The sequence below is a fragment of the Crinia signifera genome, chromosome 8, assembly GCF_055691185.1.
Source record: "Crinia signifera chromosome 8, ASM5569118v1, whole genome shotgun sequence".
NCBI lineage: Eukaryota > Metazoa > Chordata > Amphibia > Anura > Myobatrachidae > Crinia > Crinia signifera.
In genome coordinates, this window is record NC_139224.1 from 156,119,397 (window position 1) to 156,146,017 (window position 26,621).

The 26,621-nt window shown below is 48.5% G+C and overlaps 1 protein-coding gene across 1 annotated transcript; it reads right to left on the minus strand.

Annotated features, from left to right (window-relative positions):
• Window positions 1-16,043: 16,043 nt before the first annotated feature.
• Window positions 16,044-19,002, minus strand: LOC146027146 (bestrophin-4-like). Its single transcript, XM_083158106.1, has 2 exons — window positions 18,883-19,002; window positions 16,044-16,671 (listed from the first exon to the last, which is right to left on the minus strand). Exons 1-2 carry the CDS (start codon window positions 18,990-18,992, stop codon window positions 16,242-16,244), a joined length of 540 nt encoding a protein of 179 aa, XP_083014232.1. The 5' UTR covers window positions 18,993-19,002; the 3' UTR covers window positions 16,044-16,241.
• Window positions 19,003-26,621: the final 7,619 nt, after the last annotated feature.

Below are 26,621 nucleotides of genomic sequence, written 5' to 3' on the forward strand. Positions count from 1 at the left end.
GTGTCTAGACACTGGTTGTGTATTATCTCCAGGATTCCCACTAACACCAGTAGGATTAATGCCGCTGCTTCCTCTACCTTTTGTCAGTGCTGAGCAGTTAACTGCTGATGTCTGAGGGCAGCATGGGAAGCTCCCAGTGGATTGCTGGTCAGGCATATGACACAACATGGTTTGTCTCCATGGCAATGGGTCTTCAGCCATCAAAAGACCTTTTCATTGTCCGCCATTACCAATATTATTTTCAAGTACCCCCAGCTGGTCTGCAGAGTACCCCAGGTTGGGAACCACTGCTCTAGACGGCCTTCAGTTGCACCTCCTCTGCTAGTGTGCAGATGATTTGTCTGGTGACCATAGGGAAGAGGCTGAGGCATCAATCTCGGGCATTGAGGATCTTATCCTGGCTGTTAGATAGGCTTTGGACTTAGAGGAAGATAGGATTCAGGCTCAGTGCATTTTTAAGAGAATGCACAGAGAAGCTTTTACTTTCCCTTCAGACCCTGGTATGGTCGCATTGTTAGTGGAGGCTTGGAAAGTACCTGACAAAAAGGTGTCTATGTCCAAGAGATATGCAAATATGTATCCCATGCCCGAAGAGCATGTAAAAATGTGAGAGAGTCCCATTGGTGGATGCACCGGTGGCTAGACTGTCCAAGGCCACAGCATTACCAGTCCAAGGTAGTGCAGCCTTTAAAGATCCGGTGGATAAGAAAGTGGAAGGATGCCTAAAAGCTGTTGAGTTTGATTTACACTCCGCCTCATTATTGCCTCAGATTGGGTAGCGAAGGCTATGATTAAGTGGGCTGAGGCTTTGGCTGATCAGCTGCGGCCTGTTTCTGAGGCATTTTTCCTGGCAGAGAAACTCAGGTGTGCTGCAGAGTACATCACTGAGGCTGGGGAGGAAGGTACCAAGATGGCATCCAAGGTTTCCGCCACTTCTGTGTCAGCAAGGCGAGCCCTTTGGCTGAAGTCCTGGGACGCTGACAGTGAATCTAAGAAAGCTCTGGAAACTCTAGAGTTTAAAGGGGAATTGCTTTTTGGCACTGAACTGGAAGCCATTATTAAACAGGCCACGGGGGGTAAAAGTACCTTCTTGCCTACCACCGCTAAGGCCTCAGGTTCTAAGTTTGGAGCATTTAAACCTACTTTTCGCTCCTCCTTTTTGTGGCGGTGCTTCCAACAGAGGACAGGCGGGAAGAGGTAGATTCCCGGCAGGTAAAGGTAGGGCTGCCAAATCCAGATTTGGGGCCTTCAGTAAGAAGCAAGGATCAAAAGGAGAGGATAAATCCTCCGCATGACGGGGTACAGGCTCACCGTTCTGGTCTCAGTGTGGGGGGTCGCCTCCTGCAGTATCGGGACAAGTGGAACCTTCCAACAACCGACCATTGGGTTCTGTCCATTGTCTCAACAGGTTATTGGATAAATCTCAGGGGGAATCATCCAAAGAGATTTCTGCCAACCCCTTTACCATGAGACGCCAGGGCACGCACGGTTCTTTTGGAAGCGGCCTCGGCTCTCAGGGAGAAAGACGTTCTGGCCCCGGTCCCTCAGGAGGAACACAAGAAGGGTTTTTATTCGATACTCTTCTTGGTACCCAAACCAGATGGGTCAGTCAGACCCATTTTAAATCTGAAATCCCTAAATCAACACCTATGGGTGGATCATTTCAGAATGGAGTCTCCATATGCTTGGCAGCATAGAGCCAGGGGAATTTTTTAGCATCCGTGGACATCCAGGATACATATCTACATATACTAATATGCAACGAACATCAGTCTCTTCTTGGCTTCGCGATAGGAGAGACTCATTTACAGTTCCAGGCCCTACCCTTTGGTCTGGCCACAGCGCCAAGGGTATTCACACAGGTGATGGCAGCAATGGAACATTCTATCTTGCTGGCCAGGAAATGCAAAGACCATGAAACAGGAAAGTTTGCTTCTCTCTCAGGAAACAAAGGAGTCCTTACTTTGGTGGATGGACATAGAGACGTTGCAGCTGGGGCGGTCGCTTCGCTCTTGGGACAGGGTGGTGATAACGACCGACGCCAGTCTCAGGGGTTGGGGGGGAATTGCCCTTCACCATCGGTTGCAGGGTCTCTGGTCCAAGCAGGAATCCAGACTTCCAATAAATATATTTCTCTTTCAATGGTCCTGGTGACACAGCTTCACATTGGGATGTAGGAGGGTCCGCAGGAGCCAGGCACCTATCCTAAAGCTTTTGGAGGGTAGGCTCCTCCCCTACTGCATCCCAGATTCCTCAGTTCGTGTTAGGTGCCCACTGGAGTGGGTGCTATTCTAAAGGGCTGCCGGAGCAGCCGAAGGAGTAGAGTTAGTTAGGGTTTTTATTATTTTATTAACTTTTACACTAGCTAGGTAGGCACAGTGTGAGGATCCTCATTAGTGAATCCTCACACTGCTAGCGCAGCAGGAGCTGACAGAAGCGTGTCCTGTCAGCTCGCTGTGCACAGAGGAGACGCTGTCGGGCCTCCCTGTGCAGCGCTTACAGCTTCTTTTAAGAAGCTGCCTGGGCTCCGGAGCGCTCTGAAACCGGCTTCACGCTAGGTGGGGATCATGGGGGACAGGCGCTCCGTGATGGCGGCGGCCATTTTCTGCGGAGCTTACACACTGAGCTCCTGATATGAGAGGACAGCAGTGTTGTTACAGGCATGTTCCGAGTGGTCCCCAGCTGAGGGGGAGATACTGGAACTAGGAGATCCTACAATGGGAGCGGCTGTCTGGGGGTAGTTGGCGCCAAAAGTCACAGACCCCGCAGCAGCAGGGACTTGGTCCCTTCCCTCACTCTGTTTTGGCGCCATTCAGAACGCTTGCAGCGGAGCTGAGCTGGCTTACAGATCCTGACAGAGTGATTGGATTTCCTGGGCATCGCTTTCCCCATTCTGAAGACTACAGAAAGCTAAGTGAACTGAGTATATTGGTTCTGTATATAATGTCTGTACATTTAATGCTGTGACTGTGTTAATTGAGAACATCATGTCTGGCAACAGTCTGTGGTTTTGGGGGAGGGAGCCTTTAATGCATTGAGCGCTTGCAGTGGTTGTACACTGAAATTTGTCCCTGAGCAGATAAGGGGGGCTTATGTATTTATTGCGCTGCTGTGAAACCCATGGGGAGTGAACCCCAGAGGGTAGTGCATCGGAGCTTGCGTGGGCTAAGTCCCTGGGCAGGTCTGAAAATGCTTTGGTGCATTACTGGACAGGCAGAGTGATGGCTGGTAACTTCCCTAGACCATTGCCATTCTCTCGGCAGTCCTTTAGCTCCTTGCCTCGGACCCAGACAGATCCTGACTTATTACATGTCATGCAGGATACTGCTAGGGGAATCAGCAGGTTTAAATTACTTGTTGGACAAGTTTTGTGGTTATTCTGTGGGGACCCCTAAAAGGCCTTATTCAGTGCCATTGTTAGCTGCGGATGAGGAAGGAGAGTACACAGACATACCCTGGAATCAGGGTGATGTTTCTGAAGAGTCCTCAGCCTCAGGGGTGGAGGATTTAATTACTGCTGTTAAACAGGCATTGAATTTGTCTGTGAAGTAAAAACTCCTGCAAAGGTTGTTTTTAAGAGACAGCGTGAGGAAAATGATATCTCCCTGCAGACGAGGGTTTACAAGATTTATTGGAAAACCCCTGATAAAAGGCTTTAGATGCCTAAAAGATGTTTAAGCCTGTATCCCATGCCTGAGGATCATGCAGACCTCTGGGAGAAGGTTCCAGTGGTAGATGCTTCTGTGGCATGCTTGTCAAAAGCCACTGTGCTACCAGTGCAGGGGGAACAGCCTTCAAGCAGGGCAATGGTTAAAAGGGTGGACTACACTCCGCCCTCTGATTGCTTCAGTCTGGGTCTCTAAGGCCAGGATTGGTGGGTCAGTGACCTGTGCTCTAGTTGACATACTGTTCCTTGTGTGTTGTTACTTGCGGAGAAGCCTAAAGCTGCTGCATAGTATGTGATTCAGGCTGAGCAGGAAGCTCTCAAAATGGCTGCCAGAGTTTCCTCAGTGTCTGTCAATCCCAGTAGAGTGCTCTGGCTTATAGCTTGGGAGGCAGATAACGAGTCTAAGAAGGCTTAGAGACATTAGCTTTTAAAAGGAAAGCTGTTATTTGGTTCAGAACTGGAAGAGATTATTAAGCAGGCCACAGGTGGAAAAAAGCACTTTCCTGCCTACTCCTGCAGCCAAGCAGACATCAAGGTTTTCTGCTTTCAGGCCGTCCTGTCGGCCCTCCCCTAGAGGAGGTGCGTCCTTTCGAAGACAGTCTTTTAAGGGATGGTCTCAGTCCTCCAGGGGCAAGGCCCCAAAGTCAAAATTTGGTTCCTTTCATAAGAAACCAAAGGAGAGGACAAACCCTCCGCATGACTGCCAGGGGTTTTGCCCGGCAGGTGATTAAGGTGGGGGGACGTCTGTCACTGTTCAAAGATGCATGGCCACTGTTAGACCGGGACTCTTGGGTGTTAGAAATTATAACCCAGGGTTACACCACTACCAGAGGAGGCTCGGCTCCGTACAGCTCTCTTGGGAGCGGCTCATTCTCTTTTAGAGAAGGGTGTGGTAGTCCCGGTCCACAGAGCGGAGTGGAAAAAAGAAGGCTTTTATTCCACTCTGTGTTTGGTGCCCAAACCAGACGGGTCTTTCAGCTGATCCTAAACTCCTAAAATATCCATTTGTGGGTAGACCATTTCAGAATGGAGTCTCCGGTCTGTGCTGCTAAGCCTGGACCAGGGAGAATTTTTAGCGTCCATGGATGTCCAGGACGCATACTTGCATGTTCCTATCCACCCAGAACATCAGGCTCTATTGAGGTGTGCAATAGGAGACCTACTCTTGCAATTCCAGGCGTTGCCCTTCGGTCTGGCCACAGCGTCAAGGGTATTCACCAAAATAATGTCAGTAATGGCGGCTGTGCTTCGACTGAGGGAAATCATGGTGATTCCATTTTTGGACGACCTGCGGTTTAAGACGGAGTCAGCAGACAAGTTGAAGAGTCACTTGACAGAAACCATCAGGTTTTTGTAGATTCATGGCTGGCTTTTAAATTTACAAAAGTCTCAGTCACAGAGACTCCAATTCTTGGAGATTGTTTTGGATACCCAGTTGCATCGGGTGTTTCTACCAGAGGCAAAGGCCAGGGATCTGGCTGCCTTGGTACAGGAGATCCTCGGGTCTCAGAGCACATCAGTATGGAGGTGCCTCAAACTGCTGGGGAAGGTGGTGGCGTCTTTCGAGACGTTACAGTTCGCCAGGTTCCACTCTCGAGTGTTCCAGTGGAACATTTTGACAGACTTGTCAGGGAATACTCAGACCATGATGTCAGAACAAACAGTGTTGTTTTTCAGAAACTCGATCCCTCCTTAAATGATGGATGGAGGTGGATTCCCTTCAGTGGGGTCGGTCCCTGCAGTCCTGGAGCTGGCTGGTAGTCACTACCGACGCCAGTCTTAGAGGCTGGGGGGCAGTAGTCGTGGACCTGCGTCTGCAAGGCTTGTGGTCTTCAGAGGAGTCTGCCTTACCGATCAACAAGTGGAACTGAGGGCTGTGTGGAAGATGTTTTCTCTGGCGGGAGAAAGATTACAAGAGCTCCCTTTAAGGATTCAGACCGACAACGCCACAGCTGTGGTGTATCTGAACCACCAGGGAGGCACACGCAGCAATCTGGCTATGTGGGAGGTGTCCCGAATCTTCTTGTGGGCGGAACAGAATGTTCCAGCATTATCAGCAATATTCATACCAGGAGGGGAGAATATAGAGGCCGACTTCCTAAGCAGGGAGGAGCTGATGGAAGGGAAATGGAACCTGAACCCACAAGTATTCCACCAGATTACACTGAGGTGGGGAACCCTGGATGGGGACCTGATGGCATCCAGATTCAACCATCAGGTACCCAGGTTTTATGCCAGGACATGGGATCCACTGGCAGAAGCAGTGGAGGCCATGACTATCCCCTGGGAGGGGAATCCTCTTTATGTTTTTCCGCCAGTTCAGAGGCTGGCAAGAGTGTTGAAAAAGATACAGGCCCTGACAATTCCAGTAATTTTAGTGGCCCAGATTGGCCAAGGAGGTCCTGGTACTAGAGGCTTCAGAGATTCTCTGTGGACTCATGGCGTCTACCTCTGAGGTCAGACTGTCTAAAACAAGGACCGTTTAACCATCTGGATTCAGCTCGATTAATTTTGACGGCCTGGCTGTTGAAACCGCCATTTGGAGGAATATAGGATTCTCAGAGGCGGTGTTAACACAATGATTAAAGCCAGAGAGTCAGTGTCTTCTGTAAATTATTATAGGGTCTGGAAGACCTATATTCGATGGTGTGAAAGGCAGAAGTCACACACATCACGTTTTAAATTGGCAAAATTGTTGGAATTTTTGCAGGATGGCTTTTCCTCCAGGTTAAGCCTTCAGTCACTCAAGGTACAGATCTCGGCCTTGTCTATTTACTTCCAGAGAAGGATTGCTTTAATACAGGAAGTACAGACCTTCCTGCAGGGGGTGTCCCGATGGAAACCTCCCTACAAACAACCAGTAGCACCATGGGATTTATCTCTGGTTTTGGAATGCCTTCAGAAGGCACCTTTTGAACCATTAAGGTCAGCTGACCTTAAATTCCTTACATGGAAACTGGTATTTTTGTTGGCAGTGGCGTCAGCAAAAAGAGTATCGGAGTGGGGGGCATTGTCATGCAAGTCTCCCTTCCTTATATGTCATGATGATAGGGCTGTTCTTCGGACAGTACCCCAATTTTTACCGAAAGTAGTCTCTGCTTTTTCATCTAAATCAGGAGAGAGTTCTGCCTGTGTTTCAACCCCAGAGGGTTCAAGGAAAAGGGACAAATTGAGGAATTTGGATGTTGTGCGCGCCTTGCGCGTTTATGTGGACAGAGTTAAGAGTGTCAGAGACTGACACCTTGTTAGTTTTGTATGACATACACATACGCTTCTAAGCAGACCATTGCTAGGTGATTGCGCTCTGTTATAGAGTTTGCATATACTAAAGTTGGTAGGCCTGTGCCAGCCAGGATTAATGCGCATACCACCAGATCAGTCGCCACCTCTTGGGCGGTTCGACAGGGGGCAACAGCTGAGCAGGTTTGCAGGGCTGCCACTTGGTCATCTGTTCATACTTTTGCCAAATTCGATAGCTTCCATGAGTTCGCGTCGGTGGACGCATCATTCGGGTGAGCAGTAATGAGAACTGCAGACCTGAGCGTACCCACCCAAAGGACCGGCTCTGGAACGTCCCAATATGAAGCTGTGTCACCAGGACCATTGAAAGAGAAAAAGGTATTTTTGTAAGAACTTACCGTTCGAATCCCTTTCTCTGATATGGTCCTGGTGACACAGCGATCCCTCCCTTACGCTCAGTAAGTATGCCAGTGTTCATGATGTTTCATGTTATAATTGGTCGAAAAGTTAAATTTAAAATTGTGCATATAATATGTGCAGGCGTTGTACTGAGTTAATGTATTCCAGTGGCTTTGAAAGATTGAACTGAGGAATCGGGGATGCAGTAGGGGACGAGCCTACCCTCCAAAAGCTTTAGGATAGGTGCCTGGCTCCTGCGGACCCTCCTACATCCCAATGTGAAGCTGTGTCACCAGGACCATATCAGAGAAAGGGATTCGAATGGTAAGTTCTTACAAAAATCCCTTTTTGAGCTTTGTGCAGTTTGGAAGACTCTTCAGCAGGCCGAGGATGGTTTGAAAGGCCTTCCAATCTGAGTACAGTTGCACAATGCCACGGCAGTGGCTTACCTGAATCATCAGGGCGGGACTCGCAGCAGGATGGCAATGCAGGAAGTCTCACAAATCTTTACCTGGGCAGAAAACAACACTCCGGTTCTGTCTGCTGTCTTCATTCCGGGGATCCGGAATGTAGAGGCGGATTTCTTCAGCAGGGAGGATCTGCTGGAGGGGGAATGGTTCTTGCATCCGGAGGTATTCCAGGAAATTGTGAGTCACTGGGGGCTCCCAGAGGTGGACCTAATGGCATCCAGGAACAACGGTCAGGTTCCGAAGTTCTGTTCCAGGACCAGGGACCCAACCGCCTGGCAGTTTCACCTGGTATATATCTTCCCTCCGTTCCCAATGATACCGAGGGTGTTGAAACGAGTGAGGTCTCAGCAGGTGCAAGCTATTCTGATAGCACCAAAATGGCCCAAGAGGTCGTGGTACTCGGACATTCTGAGGTTATCAGTGGAGTCTTGGCCTCTTCCTCTTCGTCAGGACCTGCTGAGACAAGGGTCGTTTCTTCACCAGGACCTTGCTCGGCTCAATTTGACGGCCTGGCTTATGAGACCACCTTATTGAAAAAGAAGGGTCTCTCTGATGCGGTGATTCAGACTATGCTTAGGGCTCGTAAGCCAGTCTCAGCTGCAAATTATCACAGAGTATGGAAGATTTACATCAGGTGGTGTAAGCGTCACACCTCCAGATTCAAGGTATCCAGATTATTGGAGTTCCTACAGTATGGTTTCTCATCGGAATGGGTTTACAGTCTCTGAAAGTACAGCTTTCTGCTTTATCCATCTTTTTCCAGAAAAGGATAGCTTTTCTGCCTGAGGGACTTATCCTTGGTTCTGTCTGTACTTCAGAGTCCTCCTTTTGAACCATTAATGTCAGCTGACCTTAAATATGTGTCTTGGAAACTTACGTTTTTGTTATCCATTGCTTTCGGAGTTAGGAGCGTTGTCCTGTAAATCTCTGCATTTAATTTTTCATGAGGATAGGGCTGTGCTTCGAACAGTACCTACGTTTTTGCCGAAAGTAGTTTCCTCCTTTCATCTGAACCAGGAGATTGTGCTCCCGGTATTTTCCCCTTCTGAAGGGGCCAAAAATAGGGCCAAATTAAGAAAGTTGGACGTAGTTCGCAACTTGCGAATTTATGTGGACAGTATAAAAGATATCCGAAAAACAGATCTGTTGTTGGTTCCCTATGATGTGCATAAGAGAGGTTAGTCTGCTTCTAAGCAGACCATTGCAAGGTGGCTTAGGTCAGTGATTGCCTTTGCTTATACCAAGGTGGGTAGACCGGTTCCTTCTCGGATTAATGCACATGCCACCAGGTCAGTAGCTTCCTCTTGGGCTGTGCGTCATGGGGCTACAGCGGAGCAGTTGTGCAGGGCTGCCACTTGGTCCTCTGTTCACACCTTTACCAAATTTTACAGGTTTCATGAGTACGCGTTGGAGGACGCTTCATTTGGACGGGCAGTAATGAGAACTGGCGGTCTGAGCGTACCCTCCCATAATACCGGCTCGTGAACGTCCCAAGGTGGAGCTGTGTCACCGGCCTGGACGAAAAAGAAAAGGGGATTTTTGTAAGAACTTACCGTTTAAACCCCTTTCTCTGAGTCCAGTCCGGTGACACAGCGATCCCTCCCCTACGCTCAGTAAGTCATGCGGTGCATGTGTGTCATGTTATGGTAAGATGATTGTGCATATAAGATGTCGGGCATTGTACTGAGTTGTGTATCCTAGTGTGCTTTTTAAGATGAACTGAAGCATGATGGGATGCAGAAGGGGAGGAGCCTGCAGCCAGAGGAAAATGTTCAGCTATAGGTGCCTTGGCTCCTGCGGACCCTCCTACATCTCAAGGTGGAGCTGTGTCACCGGACTGGACTTAGAGAAAGGGGTTTGAATGGTAAGTTCTTACAAAAAAAACCTTTTAGTTATTAAAAATAATTATTGAAGAATCGTAACAAATGATTCTACTGTAATTTGATTAAGTAGCTTTTGCCTAATCCCCGTTCAGTACATTCTTCTATATGTTGTCCCTTTCTGGGTTAGCTGTGCCTGTAGGTATTACCTGATATGGAAGTTTTACCCCACCCAGGTGGAGATATATCAAGGTTTGGAGAGAGGGAATGTGGAAATGTTGTCCAAATCCACCAATCCGCTTCTGTCAATTCTACTAAAGTCTATGAAATGCCTGAAGCTGATTGGTTATTTTGGGAAACTTCTCCACTTCATCTCTCTACAATGCTTGGTAAATCTCCCTTCCTGAGTTGAGAATTTGGGGGGAATTCAGTCTTGCACTTTATGACTGCAAGATCTCACTCAAAAGTATTCACGATCCCATAGGGTAGAGAGCAGTTTTGGGTGAACAGGAGGGCTAAATGGGATGGCAATTGGCTTTCCCCTATGAGACCTCTAATTTCTGAAACTCACTTTCATTTCTCTCTTCTGCTACCAGCGATGGCGTCATCTGATCTGAGACAGGAGCTGAACTGTTCCATCTGCCTGAACATTTATACAGATCCTGTCACCCTGAGATGTGGACACAGCTTCTGCTGGGCCTGTGTTGATCATCTGCTGGATACACAGGAGGGGACTACAGTATTTACCTGTCCAGAATGCAGAGCAGAGTATCTGGATCGTCCTGCACTAGAGATAAACAGAAAGCTCTGCAATATTGCAGAATGTGTACGCTCTATTCTAGAGGAGGGAACTGGGATGTTCTGCACTTATTGTGTCCATTCTCAAGTACCTGTTCTTAAAGTCTGTCTGAAATGTGAAGCTTCTCTCTGTGAAATACATTGGAGGACACACAACAAGTCAGCAGAACATGTCTTGGTTGATCCCACCACTTCCTTGGAGAAGAGAACATGTTCCCTCCATAAAGAGATCTTGAAGTATTTCTGCACTGAGGACAATGTCTGTATCTGTGTGTCCTGCAGTTTGGCCGGAGAGCATCGGGGACACGTGGTGGAGATGCTGGGTGAGGCCTTTAAGAAGAAGGAGAAACTGAGAAATGTTCTGCAGAAATTGACCAGAAAAAGAGACGAGACTGAGAAAAGTATCCAGAGTCTGCAGAAACGCAGGAGAAAAAATCCGAAAAAAGCAGCTGGCTAGAGACAGTCACTGCCCTGTTTAGAGACCTCAAGAGACAGCTGGATGACCTAGAGAAGAGAGTGCTGAATGAGATCTCTAGGCAGGAAGAGAGTGTTTCACTCTCAGTCTCCGATCTGATTCAGCAGCTGGAAATGAAGAAGGATGAGATTGCCAGGAAGATGTGTCAGATTAAGGAGCTGGGTAACATGTCTGATCCAATGACTATCTTACAGGAACCAGACACAGGTGACTTGTCTGATACAGAGGAGCCATGTTGTATGACTGATCCAATGGCTATTGGCCAAAAACAGGTGGAGGAAGAGGGGGGCACTAAGAAGGAGGAGGGAGATACTGAGAAGAATGAAGAGGCGGTCATTGAGAAGTTGAATAGAGAGGAAAGTGGAAGACCTAATGAGCATGCCAATAAAGTAGGGGACCTGGATGTTAGTCTTATATCAATGAAATTACTAATATTATCTGATATAATAACAGGAATAAATGTATGTTTCTATGTGCAGGCATCAGAAGACCTATCACTGGATGCAAACACCGCGGGTAATAATATAGTTATCTCAGAAGACATGAAAACTGTATTCACGTCTTCAATAGAACAGAATCAGCCAGAGACACCAGAGAGATTCTGGGATTATCCTCAGGTGTTAAGCACCTGGCGTGTGGGGATGTGTTATCCCAGTGCAGACAGGAGAGGGGAGCAGTCAACAATTGGATGGAATAACAAGTCTTAGTGCTTGGATAGGACTTCTGATAAGGCGCATTCAGTGATACATGACGGTGAGACGATCCCGTTACCTGCCAGTGCTTCCTATGATAGAGTGAGGATTTATTTGGATTATGAGGCAAGACAGATGTCCTTTTTTTCTATGGCCTTTTATTCTGTGAGTGACCTGATCAGACACTTACACACCTACACTGCCACCTTCACTGAGCCCCTTCATGCTGTATTAGGTGTATGGGAAAGGGAATCTGTACAGAAATATGTGAGGAGACTGGAGCTGGTGGGAGGGGAATCTGATTGGTCGCATTACATAGTATGATGCAGTGGATATATGTTTATACAGACAGTGAGTCTGGTGCAGGGAATTGGTGTATAATTGTGTGGGCACTGCAAGTTGTGTATTCAGTGTTACAGTAGTTGTGTGTCATGTCCAATGTTATCTGTTCTATTACTGACAGGGCAAATATGTATCAGTCATACAGTCATATGTATCAAACAGCATAATATTTATATGTAACTGTAAAGTTATGAGTATTCTTCAGTTAATAAATGAGTGTTCTTCAGTTATTTATTAGTGATGTAACTAATAAAGGTTCTGAAATGTTTCTGGTAACTTGCATTATTGGACTGGAGAATATAGGCTGTATTGGATGGGACTTTACCATCCTTGCTGCCATGTGCCTGCATCATCGGGGGCGGCACTGCAGGTGGGGAAGGTGTGTTGTGCAGAGCGATAAAGCTGTCTAACATTTGTGGGCTGCATGCAAAACCAGCCAGTATTTACCCTGCACTGTCAAATATAAATGTTCTTGCTCCCCCTGCAGGGCAACATGGTTTCTTCCAGACACAAAGTTACTTTATGTTTTTGCTTTCTGTACACCCCTTTCACATCGCACCTCGGACCCTGGTAATTACTGGATTGATGATGTGACGACTCGGGTCGAGGTGTGGCGCTAGAGCTTACTACCCAGGTCGTCCTTTTTATAATGGGCGGACCTGGGTTTAACGTGAAAGCATCGGCCCGGGTTGGTTCTGGGATGGACCCGACATCAAGATCCCAGGTCCGACCCGGCATTGCCATGTGAAAGGGGTATCACAAACATGAATCAGGCCCTTACTGTTATATGGTAGGTGGAGAGATGCAGGGGAAGCAGTATACACACAGGAGATACAGGCCCTTATTCTGATCGGTGCGGCCGGAGCCGAATATGCGGCCAGGACCGTGCGTCCTAAACCCCGCCTTTCGTACGGATCGCTCACTCCGTCCGAATGCGGTAATCCGCTGACCGCACGGAGAACGAGTGTATTTCTTACGGATACACCTCCTCCATCTCTTGGAACCTCCCCCATCATTCGATGGTCGCAGTCCATCAAATGCAGGACTGAGTGGCCAGGCAGCTCCCGCAACCTCAGACCACACGGGCATTTCTCCGTGCTAAAGCAGGGATCTGGGCGGGCAGCTGACATCCGGCAATGTCATATGTCCGCCCCCTACACGTGCGTCACGGCTGCATTACCATACGGACGCCCAGCGTTTTCATGGGAACGCCCATGAAACGCGGGGTGTAAACATATGGTAATGAGCCCAAATAGCCCTTCACGCCCCTCTCCACCCCCTGTTCGTAGTGTACACATTTCATGCGGAATTTGGCCGTGTGTCCCGCTCGCACATGCGCAGACACAAAACATCGGCGGCACGAACGCACGCGGATATTACCGCACCAACCAGAATAAGGGCCATAGGGAGAGGCCCTATACTGCACTCCCTATGTAATGAGAGGTGCTGCCTTGCTGAGACTTATAGTGCCACACACTGGATTTACTAAACTAAAAATGCGGTTAAAACCCCATTATTGGGGTTTTTACCGCATTTTCATAGGCATTAGAGCCCCACCGCCGGGGCTTCGCCAGCTCTAGCCGGTACCTTGTACCCGGTAATTAGCTGCGATGTGAAAGGGGGGTAACTCACCGCGGGGGTGATTCTCGTTCATTCATCATCGATGTTTTGGGGACTGCGCATGGTCTATTATGCGCATGTGCAGCCCCCCCTTTGCAAATGGCTTAACATTTCTTAAAGCTTCTAAAAATGAAAAAAAGGTGATGTTGCCCATAGCAACCAGTAAGATTGTGTCTATCATTTCTCTATTGCATCTTAGAAAATGACTTAATCTGATTGGTTGCTATGGGCAACATCAACTATTTATCTTTTTTGAAGCTTTAGTAAATTTACCCCCAAGGTTGACCTGCATTGGGTCGACCACTGAAGGTCGACATGGCTTAGGTCGACACATGAAATAGGTTGACATGATTGGGAGGTCGGCACAAGTATTAGGTCGACATGAGCTTTTCATTGCTTTTTGAGCTGGTAGGCGATATTTCATGCCTACCCAGCGGTGTAGCTCGGTGCCACGGCGCCTGGAGCAAGGGCATGTTTCCCCCCCCCCCCCCCCCATTTGTAGTAGGTGAGGCTCCTGCTCCGTGAAAAGTGGGCACGGCCCAACATTATACCACACACCGTAATGCCCATTGCACATAAGGCCACACATGATGCCCATTACATACTATATAACACACCGCAATGCTCATCACATACTAACACACCGCAACGCCAATCACATACTAACACACCGCAACGCCAATCACATACTAACACACCGCAACGCCCATCGCACACTATTTAACAAACCGTAATGCCCATTACACATTTAACACATAAGTGCCACTTACCTACATGCTCAATGCCAGGGGCTTCATGCTCGATGCCAAGGGGGACTGAAATTTGCTCACAGGGAGGTAAGGTGTGAGTAAATGATAGTGCAGAGGAGGGAGGGAAGGTGGGAGTGATAGTGCAGAGCAGGGAGGGTGGGTGAGGATAGTGCACAGCAGGGTGGGTGAGTGAGGATAGTGCACATCTCCCGCTGGACCGCGCTAGCCAATAGGCGCTCGCGGTCCAGCAGCCAATCAACTGGTGGCTGCTGGACCGCGAGCGCGGTCCAGCGGGAGATGTGAGTGACTTTTAAATATACCACGTCTCCTGGGGGGAGCCGCACTGAGTTGGGCACCTGAGCGGGCGAGATGGCGGTGCTTGCACGGCTGCGGCGCCATGATTGCTTCCTGCGCCTGGAGCTGGTGCTCCACCGGCACGGCCCTCGCTACGCCTCTGTGTCTACCCATCCACTGGGGTGTGGAAGGAGACTAGCGAGGCATGCAGGGGGACACTGTACACTTTAACGGTGTCCATGTCGACTATGTCGACATTCGGGCCAAAAATAATGTGAAAGACTCATCTTGACCTTTTGACTGTCGACTAGCCATTGTCCACCTAATGCTTGTATCAATCTTCCAACCCTGCCGACCTTAGCTGTGTCGATCTTCAGTGGTCGACCCCTTGCATGTGTCGACCCATACCCATTTGCCTCTTGGGGCCGCATTTATCAAGCAATATTTGCGGTTAAATCCCCGAAAACGGATTACCGCAAATATTTAGTATCCCCAAATCTCCCATCCCTGCTGCGATCCCCCCCTTCACCGCCGCCGGCCGCATCCCCCATAGGTTTCTATGGGGGATGCGAAGCTGCCCGATTGTATCAACATCGGGCAGCCCGGCATCGCACCCCTGGGCTATCGTCATTCTGATATGGCGATAGCCCATTGTAGCCTATGGCTGGGGTCAGCACATAACCGCGCATGCGCTGACCTCCCGGCTTCCGCGTCAGGGCTTCACAGGGACGGGCTCCTTTCGGAGCCCTGTCCCTACACCCTCAATTTGATAAATCCTGGCGGTATCAGATGATACCGCAATGCGATGGCCGGCGGTGTCATCACGCCGGCATCGCTTTATAATGATAAATGCGCCCCTTAGTCTGGTGAGGCCGGGTGTAGCACCCTTCCATATTTCCATTGGCTGATAGATCTTCCACTACAGCGGTCGGGAATAATTAGTTAAAATGAACTTCACCTATAATTACTCCATTAGATCTCAGAGCTCAGTCATTAATGTAGTAAAAACAATGCTTAATCATGTTGCTGGATATGATATAACAATTGGGTAATTAAGCGTTTTATCTAATATAAGGGTCATTAACTGTTTCCTGTCCAAGACAAGAAACTTTATTAACAGTTTCATATATAGCGCAGCATATTCCGTTGCGCTTTACAAAAGGCGACAGTGATACAACAAACAGGGTATTTACAGACAGTCAAAAGGTAGGAGGGCCCTGCTCGCAAGCTTACAATCTATGTGGTCTAACATGATACTGCTGTATGAAAGTGATTTGGATTCGGACAGATAACGGGTCTGCTGAAACAAACAATTGAAGCAATGGATTTGTAATAAAACTTCTATAGATTGAATACATTGGGGTAAAAACATGAAGTGCACTAATGTATCCAGTAGATGAGTCACCAGTCTGCAAATGGCTACAGATTGCAGGGGACCGTTACTACACACCCAGGTACCTCGCAGGCAACTCTACATTCACAATCTCTAGTTAGACAATGCTGAAGAGAACGTTGAGCTATGTCTACCTCCTTGGAAGGGGAATTTTGTCACTGTCAGTAAATAATATTTGAACGACTCAATAAAGATAGTATATAGCTGCGCAGTTTGTTTCCAGGCGATCCACAGGTTTCCTATCTCTACTAGAGGTTTAATGACCACTGTAGACATCTCTCTTTACTCTTCCGTCTGGTCTGGATCCAAGTTCTCCTCAGAAGGTTCCTCAACAGTGATTAGAATAAGAGGGACCTTGGGCTGCTCCATCTTCTTCTGCTTCTCAGAGGCCTCAAGCCTTCGAGGAATCCTGGGCATGACTTGAGGGGTTGGTGGCTCACTGGCCCTACTCTCATCCTCTGTGTTCTCCTCCTCATCAATGCGTCCATCTGGGTCAAGATCGCTGTAACGGGCATTTGGATTGGGAGACGGGAACCCATCCCCTCTGAAGCGGACAAGGTGGTGGTTCCGCGCACCCCGGCCCATGAAGTTTTTCATGCTCACTGCAGGGGAAGCGGCGGAGGACAGAAAGCGGCTGAGCATAGGAGTGCGAGCTCGGGGGAGGTTGGGAGTGGCTGACACTTGCTGACTCTGCTCGGAGTCCCCAACAATGCTGAAAAGAAAGGACACACATTCAATGAAAACTTAATCTCGGTACAAATGTGACTTTTTCAATATATATATATGCATGACTGAAAATTTGCAAAGCAGATTTTATTAGTAATATATGAAGGAGATAATGGGGGGTATTCAATGCCGTGGACGAGCGGCGTCAGCGAGCAGGCTTCCTGCTCGCTGTCACCACTCACCCTGTCAGTATTCAACGCACCCCTCCTCATACGCCAATTCCCCCTCGCTCCATTTTTTGAGCGAGGGGGAACCGGCGTATGCGGCTCCAGAAGCAGCGAGACTCGTGGCTAAATACAGCGGGTTCGCTGCATTAGCCGCGGGTCTCGCTGTTTGTGGGAATCCTCGCCGTCCTGTGACGATGAGGATTTCCCCAGAAGGTTGAATAGGGCGAGTGGCCGGCGAGGGGGTTAAACAGCGAGGATCGCTGGTTTTCTGCAATCCTCGCTGTTTAACCCCCTCGCCGGCCGCATTGAATACCTGCCAATGTAGGTACTGATACGGTGTGTGCAATGAATGAAATAGTGGCCCTTCCATGAATGAAATAGTGGCCCTTCCAGTAATTGCACATGAACCCTTTGCATTCTTAGTTTTGCCCAGTTTATTAATTCCCTGTTGCTACAGTATCAGCCTCCGACCTACAGAGGGTGCTCTCTCAGGCTGTATCCTGTATTAGAAGGTTAGGGTCGCCCCTCGCCTAGACCAGGCTGAATCTACAACTGTTTCTGTTACTGACCTTAATACTAAGTGGCCAAGATATTTATCGGTAGTTCCTGAAAGACTACAATCCCTATCATACCATATTTTATTATAATCTCCTGATATTATTGTAAGAAGAGCGGCCACAAGGAGGGGCTGATGACTAGACCTCTAGGGAAGTGGTCCCAGAAGAGCCTCGTGGTGGAAATGGGCCTATGGGAGTTCTGGATTAAAGAGACTCCCCTAACTTTGGGGAAGGAGGAACTAAAAACCCAAGCCCCACTATTGGGTCACCTTTTCATTTTTGGGAAAGACCCAAAGTATCAATCACAGATGAGCTAGGATTTGACTATACAGCACGCCTCCGTTTTTTATAAGAAAATTAAGTTATAAAGTAATATAAAAATGGATGCCCAAAAGTTTTTGAAAGATGCAGCAAACTCTAATTTATAACATAGCCCTATTCTGCATGTTCATCATTATATCCAATCACTATTCAGACTTCATATTATTATGTGGATCATTAACCAGTACTCATTGCCTTTTACTAATTGGCCCTTATTCTGGTTCACTCGCAATGGCAAATTCCTACTCAAATGGAAAAAACCATGTGCACTGCAGGAGGGGCAGATGTAACTTGTGCAGAGATAATTATTTATTTACAGTTTATTATATGGCGCAGCATATTCCGTTGCGCTTTACAATTGGAATTAGATTTGGGTGGGGTTTTACTTCAAAGTGAGATCTATATTGCAGTGTAAAAATAAAGCAGTCAGTATTTTCCCTGCACAGAAACAAAATAACTCACCCAAATCTAACTCTACACATGTTACATCTGCCCCACCTGCAGTGCACATGGTTTTGTCCATTTGAAAAGGAATTTGTCTTTGCGAGTTAACCAGAATAAGGGCCATTGTCTTCTCCATTCTACCTAATACCCCTTTTACACCAAAACGCCGGGTGCGACCCGGCGTTTAGTGCAATTTACACCGGGCGGACGGCCCGCACCCGCGCCCCCGCCCCCGGTGTTTGGAGATGACAGGATGATGTCATCTCCAAGCGCCAATCACCGCCCAACGCTGCTGGGGGCATCCCAGCACTAAGGTAAGCTGCTGGGCTGCCCCCAGTCCCCGCGCGCACCCCCCCCCGCTGTCGCACAGGAGGTGAATGGATGCCGCACACAGGCATCCGCTCACCTCCCTCCCCCGCCGCCGCTGCTGTCTGCAGGGTATAGCAGACAGCAGCGCCGGCTGTCAGTGTCAGGCTGACAACCCGTCCAACCTGCGGACGCTGTGGTCCGCAGGTTGGACGTTCCCCATTCATGTACCCAGGTCCTAGCCGTGTTCTACCCAGGTCAGGACTTGGGTAGAAGTCCCGTGTAAAGGGACACGGCGTTAGGGATTTACACCGCCGAAGATCCGGGTCTGACCCGCTGCTGACCCGGATTTTTCGGCGGTGTAAAAGGGGTATAATATACAGATACAGAGTGAGTCCATACCGCATGTCGAAGGTGGAGCCCATGAAGGATGGTTTCAGGGTTTCGGATGCTGTTGCCACGGTATAGGGAGGTAGTGCACTCTGCTCGTCCCAGTACTTGTCTTTTACCATTGGTGGCAGGTTTTGGTACATGTCATCCACAGATAAGAGAGAGACCTATTGGAAGAGAACAAAGGATGAAACCTGCCCTCTGAACAGTACAGGTTTTCTGGATGTTCTGAGGGAAGCATGGATTTAACTAGTATGTTTGCCCTTTTAGTCCAATTAATTAGCTGTAGATATATTTTAGCACACCTTGGGGTTAATAATGGTTTGCGTACTGTACCCCATGAATGTGTGCTGCTGCATTCACATAAGACCTTATACAAATCAATGCTGATAACATCTGGTTTAGTTCCTTGCAGCATGGATGGTGTAATGGTTATTACTTTATTACACATTCTTGAGGTCTTGGGTTTGATTCCCACAAGGCCCTAATTGTGTGGAGTTTGTATGTTCTCCCTGTGTTTGTGTGGATTTCTTTCCCAAAAAATTAATGATGTATCTATTGTATTCCAATAGTACACTAACCTCCTGTTACAGTAACCATATCCCCTCACTTTCAGGATGCATGTAATACAGACAGTCTCAATCAGAGCCGTCTTATCAGCATTGTAGACTCTGGGCAAAGATATGTACTGGGGTCTCTACAAACGTATTCATGGAAATACGTAAAACACCATAAATTACCCCTCCTGCAGTCCTGCACCTTCTCTCCTAATGCTTCCATACAGTGACTGGCTGTCAGCACCGTGATAGCTCCAGCCATCCACCAATCAGCATGCTGATAGCCTCTCACTGTCTGGCAGCAGGATGAGAGGCAGGTAGAGAATGCTGCACTCTGATTGGTAGATAGTGCTAGCCATCCACCAATCAGCATGCTGACAGCCATTTACTGTCTGGCAGCAGAGTGAGAGGTTCTGAGTATGTGCAATTCACACTCACAATGGTTGGACAGCATTCTCTACCAGCCTCCCAAAAGAGGTTCTGGATACACAAGGTCACCCCTGCTCAAGTAAGGCCCCTAAAATCGGGGGGCCGTTGGCAGCTGCCCAGTGTGCCTATACATTATCGTTCCTGGTCTCAGCATCCCCTCTCTAATTACACATGTGCTACAGACTATCTAGATGTCCACTCATTATCATTACTTGTAATACAGACAGTCCCAGTGTCCACTCATTCCAGGAACACATGTAATATGGACAGTCCTACTGCCCCCACTCTCAGGACACAGGTCACATCATTAGGCCCCACCCCAGTGCTTGAAATGGAAATTTAGAAGTGGGGGTATGCAAAAAATAAGGATGTAATTATGCGTGCGCCGAAGGTGCAGGTGCGCTCGGGGCAAGGTTGGGTGGTCACCTATAAAGGGGCATGGCCACTCAAAAAGGGGCTTGTCCTGTAGTGTATAAGGCATAAGGGGCAGAGCCATGAGAATGTGGACATCACAGGCCGCTGTGCCGAGCTGCCACTTCTTTGGTGCTTACGGCTGCTAAAACACAGCTGAAGTTACCACCAGGGCGTAACTAGAACATGGGCTCCGTAGCAAAATACTTAAAGTGCCCCACCCAGGGACAATGTCGGGGAGCTAAAGAAGGAGAGACAGCATCAGGAAGAGAAAGAAGGAGGGATAGGGAGAGAGGGAGGTCCAGCAATGGGGAAGGTGAGAGCGGTGGGAAGAGATAGGAGGGACAGCAATGGGGTGAGGTGACAGCAATGGGGAGAGAGAATGACGGACAATGATGGGGAGAGAGGGAGACAGCGATGGGGAGAGAGTCAAAGAGGGACAGCGATGGAGAGCGAGAGAGGAGGGACAGCGACAAGGAGAATGAGAAAAGGAGGGACAGCGCCAGGGAGAGCATACATCATGCAGCATACAGCCACTGCTGTGGTCATGCGGGTATCAGACTAATATATACTGTCCCTGGGAGACTGGTGGTATCAGGACCTCCCCTAGTAGTACACAGGTACCTAAGTAATAGGGTCCGGTGGAAGGCCCAAAATGGCGGCTCACTGAGCTTGTTGTGGACAGCACTGTCCTGGGAGAGCAGCAGCGGGTGTTGTGTCTTGTTCAGACGCTGCAGCGGGGTCAGGAGAGCCAGATCCGGTGCGCCGTGTGGTCCGGGCCTTTGGGAGGACGGGAGCGGAGCCTGACAGGCAGACGGAGGGTGCGATGTTGGCTGCTACTGCATGCCGGTCTTGGCCACACCCCCCACGACGCTACATATAGTAATAGCAGTGTGCAGACACTAGTCTGCACACTGCTATTACTTTAAAAAAAAAAAGTCTCACAGTGGAGAAGTGCCGGTATACCATACCGTTGTATACCGGCCCACTTTGACCACTGCCTCACCCCCATAATTGGAAATACAACTATCCATGGGTCCAGGGGCAGGAGATGGGGCTGACATGGTGCAGTTTGTACATTTATACCCACCCGCCTCAGGTGACTACCTCCCCATCCTGCCAGCTGCAGCAGTATGGAATATGGAGTGGGCCGGCGCTGGAGAAGTCAGTACCGTCTCCACGGTAACCCACTTCCTGAATAGAACAAATTAGTAAGAAGCCCTGTGTTCAGTTACTCGTGGTTACTTACGGCTTCATGAATAGTCCCCCCCCCCCCCCACCCACAGATACTCTGGGGCACATTTACTAAGATGAGAGATTTTAGAAGTGAGAGATGTTGCAACCAATAGATACTTACCATGTATCCAGCGCCTTTTGGATAATATCTAGAATCTGATTGGTTGCTAGGGGCAACATCTCACTTCTAAAAACTCTCACCTTAGTAAATTTACCCCTCCTGGTTTCCTGTCACATTTTTGCGATTCATTAATGTTCTTACTTGCAGATTCCTATCAATCAGTCTGTTGGTTTCAAAGTCATCATCGTCTTCTCCAAAGGGATTAATGAGCTGTTCTGCCACCTGCGACAGAGGGTCACGTGTCACGTGCAGTTTTATTATTATTATTATTGTTATATTATTGCATTACATTTAAAAAAAAGGCATTCATTTTTTAAATTTATTATTATTAATACATTTTTGGAAATTAAAAAACAGGCGTCCCCATGAAAACAAAAGGTGTTCCCCTGGGGATGCAGGCGGACCATTGCCTGCTGGGGGCAGGCGGCTGATATCACATGACGTTAGCGCCCGCCCCCTCTTCATCGGACTCCGTCGGAAATAAAAGTCAGTTTAGACTGACCTATTTCTGATGGAGAGAGAAATCATTCGATGATCGGTGACCATCGAATGATTTTTCTCCCCTTTGGCTGCATGAGAGGGGATGTGGTCGCATACTGTACATCCCCAGGTATGTTACCGCGGGGATTCAGTGGCAGGGGGGGGGGGGGTCAGTTTGGGCATTCGGACGTGCGACGGGTTGGGTTAAGCTGCTTGCTAAGCGGTACTGAATCAGGCCCACAATACTATAAAGATACAGCATTTACAAAAACAGTAGACGCCTGGTACAGAGAACATAAGTAATAAAAACTTTTTTAAAGGCAAACAGACAAAAACCCAGCTAAAGGTCCCTTGGTGACACAAAAACCACAGGGCCACCTGGTCTCATATATTGAAAAATAATAAAAATAAAAAAGTAAAAAAATAAGGAAATACTAACAGGCCGGGGGGAGGGGTGGGGGATTGAGAACCATATGTTGTGAGAAGTATTCACAGCGTTATTTTGCAGTCAGGAGATGTAATCATGTAATCCATGGAGGCCACACACGATACGAGCATGCAGGACATTCAGTGAAGGAGCCACCAAACATTTCCAATTTTTGTCAATCAAAGATTTGTCTGCATTGCATACATGGACTATAAACTTACTAACAGATATACAGTAACCGGGGCACAAAGTATCGCCACAGAAGTATCACTGGACAGAGGCAGGCCTACCTAGTATACTAGACAACATTGCACTGACCTAGCTCCAAAACACTTTTATAGTTGGACAAGGCCATAGAGTGTGTAGGAATGAACCTTCCCCATCACAATTACTTCAACAGTAGCTGGAGATGTTGGGAATATGGGACCTTATTCTGGTTGACTTGCAAAGCTGCGAATTTCTCAGCTTTGCAAGACATTTAAATGCCGTCTGCATCTGCTGACATCAGCTGCCCGCCCCCGGCACCCCCATCATTTCCATGGGAATGCGACACCACCAAGTACCATCTTCAATATAGCTCGTAGTAGGACGTCTCTCTTATGACCATGCTTATACAAGCTTTAACAAATCTTGACCTAATGATGGACCTTCCCTCTTCATCAATATGTGTTGAAAGATCTGTGAGATTAGTATTAACTTGTGTATTACCGTGAGGTATTTGTGTTGTAGTAGCTCTCCTGTGGGGCTACCTGGAAGCTGGGTCAACGATCATCAGTTGTCCTTTCATGGACAACGTTTGGTAGGCACTAACCGCTGCATACCAGGAACACCCCATCATTTGGAGCATGTGAGAGTCGCCAATTTACATCTACTATACAGAGGCGTAGCGAGCCCGGAGCCGGCGGAGCACACGCTCCGGGCGCAGGAAGCTAGCCTGGCGCCGGAGCTGTGCCGGCACTGCCAGCTCGCCCGCCCGCTCCCCCGCGAGAGACGTGCTGCTGTGGCGGCTATGTAAAATTCACAACACGTCTCCCGCACGCTGGACCGCTAGCCAATGGGCGCTTGCGGTCCAAAAGCCAATCAACTGGTGGCTGCTGGACCGCGAGCGCCTATTGGCTAGCGGTCCAGCGAGAGATATGAATTTTACATAGCAGCAGTGCGCGTCTCTCTCCCGGACACAGCGGGGAGCCAGGAGGAGGGGAGGGAGGGGTGGACGCGACGCAGCACAGCAGGGGGAGGGGTGAGGTAAGGTGCACCCTCCCACCCTGCTGCATCCACCCTGCATCACCCGCGCACCCACCCACCCTGCTGCACAAACCCACCCACCCTGCTGCAACCAAACACCCACCCAGCTGCACAAACCCACCCTGCTGCACAAACCCACTCACCCTGCTGCAAGCAGCCACCCACCCACCCTGCTGCACAAACCCAAATGCTGCACAAACCCACCCACCCTGCTGCAACCACCCACCCTGCTGCAAAACTCACCCATCCTGCTGCAAGCAGACACCCACCCACCCTGCTGCACAAACCCACCCACCCTGCTGCAAGTACACACCCACCCACCCTGCTGCACCCACCCACCAACCGTCCCACCCTGCTGCACCCACCCACCCTGCGGCACCAACCCGCCCACCCTGCTGCACCCACCCACCCTGCTGCACTAACCCACCCACCCTGCTGCAAGCACACACCCACCCACCCTGCTGCACCCACCAACCATCCCACCCTGCTGCACCCACTCACCCTGCGGCACCAACCAACCCTCCCAGCCTGCTGCACCCACCCACAGACCCTACTACCCTGCTGCACCCATCCTCCCACCTTGCTGCACAGCGGCCGGGAGCGGGCTGCTGCACAGTTCTGCACCCTTGGGCAACGAGCAAATTCAGTCCCCCTTGGCATCGAGCATGAAGCCCCTTGGCATTGAGCATGAAGCCCCTGGCATTGAGCATCTAGGTAAGTGGCACTTATGTGTCAAATGTGTAATGGGCATTGCGGAGTGTTATATAGTATGCAATGGGCATTGCGGAGTGTTATATAGTATGTCATGGGCATTGCAGAGTGTTATATAGTATGTCATGGGCATTGCGGAGTGTTATATAGTATGTCATGGGCATTGCGGAGTGTTATATAGTATGTCATGGGCATTGCGGAGTGTTTTATAGTATGTCATGGGCATTGCGGAGTGTTATCTAGTATGTCATGGGCATTGCGGTGTGTTATATAGTATGTCATGGGCATTACGTAGTGTTATATAGTATGTCATGGGCATTGCGGTGTGTTATATAGTATGTCATGGGCATTGCGGAGTGTTATATAGTATGCCATGGGCATTGCGGAGTGTTATATAGTATGTCATGGGCATTGCAGAGTGTTATATAGTATGTCATGGGCATTGCGGTGTGTTATATAGTATGTCATGGGCATTGCGGTGTGTTATATAGTATGTCATGGGCATTGCGGAGTGTTATATAGTATGTCATGGGCATTGCAGAGTGTTATATAGTATGTCATGGGCATTGCGTAGTGTTATATAGTATGTCATGGGCATTGCGGTGTGTTATATAGTATGTCATGGGCATTGCGGAGTGTTATATAGTATGTCATGGGCATTGCGGAGTGTTATATAGTATGTCATGGGCATTGCGGAGTGTTATATAGTATGTCATGGGCATTGCGGAGTGTTATATAGTATGTCATGGGCATTGCGGAGTGTTATATAGTATGTCATGGGCATTGCGGAGTGTTATATAGTATGTCATGGGCATTGCGGAGTGTTATATAGTATGTCATGGGCATTGCGTAGTGTTATATAGTATGTCATGGGCATTGCGGTGTGTTATATAGTATGTCATGGGCATTGCGGAGTGTTATATAGTATGTCATGGGCATTGCGGAGTGTTATATAGTATGTCATGGGCATTGCGGAGTGTTATATAGTATGTCATGGGCATTGCGGAGTGTTATATAGTATGTCATGGGCATTGCGGTGTGTTATATAGTATGTCATGGGCATTGCGGAGTGTTATATAGTATGTCATGGGCATTGCGGAGTGTTATATAGTATGTCATGGGCATTGCGGAGTGTTATATAGTATGTCATGGGCATCATGTGTGGGCTTATGTGTAATTGGAATTACAAAGTTCACTAAAATGTGCAATGGGCTTTACGGTGTGTGGTATAATGTTGGTCTGTGCCAACTTTTCACTGCGCAGGAGCCTCACCTATGACATATTGGGGGGGAGGGGGGGCGCAAAACATGCCCTTGCTCCGGGCGCCATGGCACCTAACTACACCACTGCTACCATACAGAATTCTCTTGACGGCACCACACTGGCTGTCATCTCAGTTGTTTTCGGAGTATTATTTATTTATTACCAGTGTTTTCTATAGTGCACACATATTCTGCAGTGCTTGTTGAGAACCAATTGGCCTACCAGTATATTTTTGGATTGTGGGAGGTAACCCCCTTACAAAAACTCTGTGTTTGCCCCTACTTTCTGTTGGGAGACTTGCACCTAACCTACAGTGCTGATGCTAGGTGGCAAGCCTCCCAACAAACAAATATATTTTAGCATGTTGTTCCTTTATGGATTAGCTGTGTCCATAATACTGTCTTGTACCTATGAGTATTAGCTGAAATTAGGGATGGCCATCGAGCATCGATGATTCAAAATCATTGATGGTTCATGCCCGATGTCGAATACTTTTGCCATCGATGGGGGAGAACCAGATGGTTTCCCTCCATCGATGGAACAGCAAAACGATGTTTTGCTTTTTTTTTTTTCAAAGTGCCGGGACACAGAGCATAGCTTCGCCCCCCGACACCCCCGAAGCCCCGCCCCTGTGTTTTGATTGGCCCACTGGGCAAGCAATCAAACACAATGGCTGACCATCAATATGTAAAAATATCGATGGTCAGCCATTGCATAGTTTAGCATTATAGATTGCCAGTTGCAGAATTGCCATCGATGGCATCCATCGATGGCAATTGCAACGATGGCCATCCCTAGCTGAAATATAAGCTCAGCCCCACCCTGTGTGGAGAATATGAGTCCAGCCCACTGATATCTGAGAGTCAGAAAC

Bases quoted from the DNA above. Each gene is read 5' to 3' on its own strand.
- LOC146027146 (XM_083158106.1), bottom strand. From the start codon at position 18,992: ATGGTAAAAGACAAGTACTGGGACGAGCAGAGTGCACTACCTCCCTAT. The intron at 16,672-18,882 runs GTATGGACTCAC...CTTTCTTTTCAG, and splicing joins GGCTCCACCTTCGACATGCG to CATTGTTGGGGACTCCGAGC.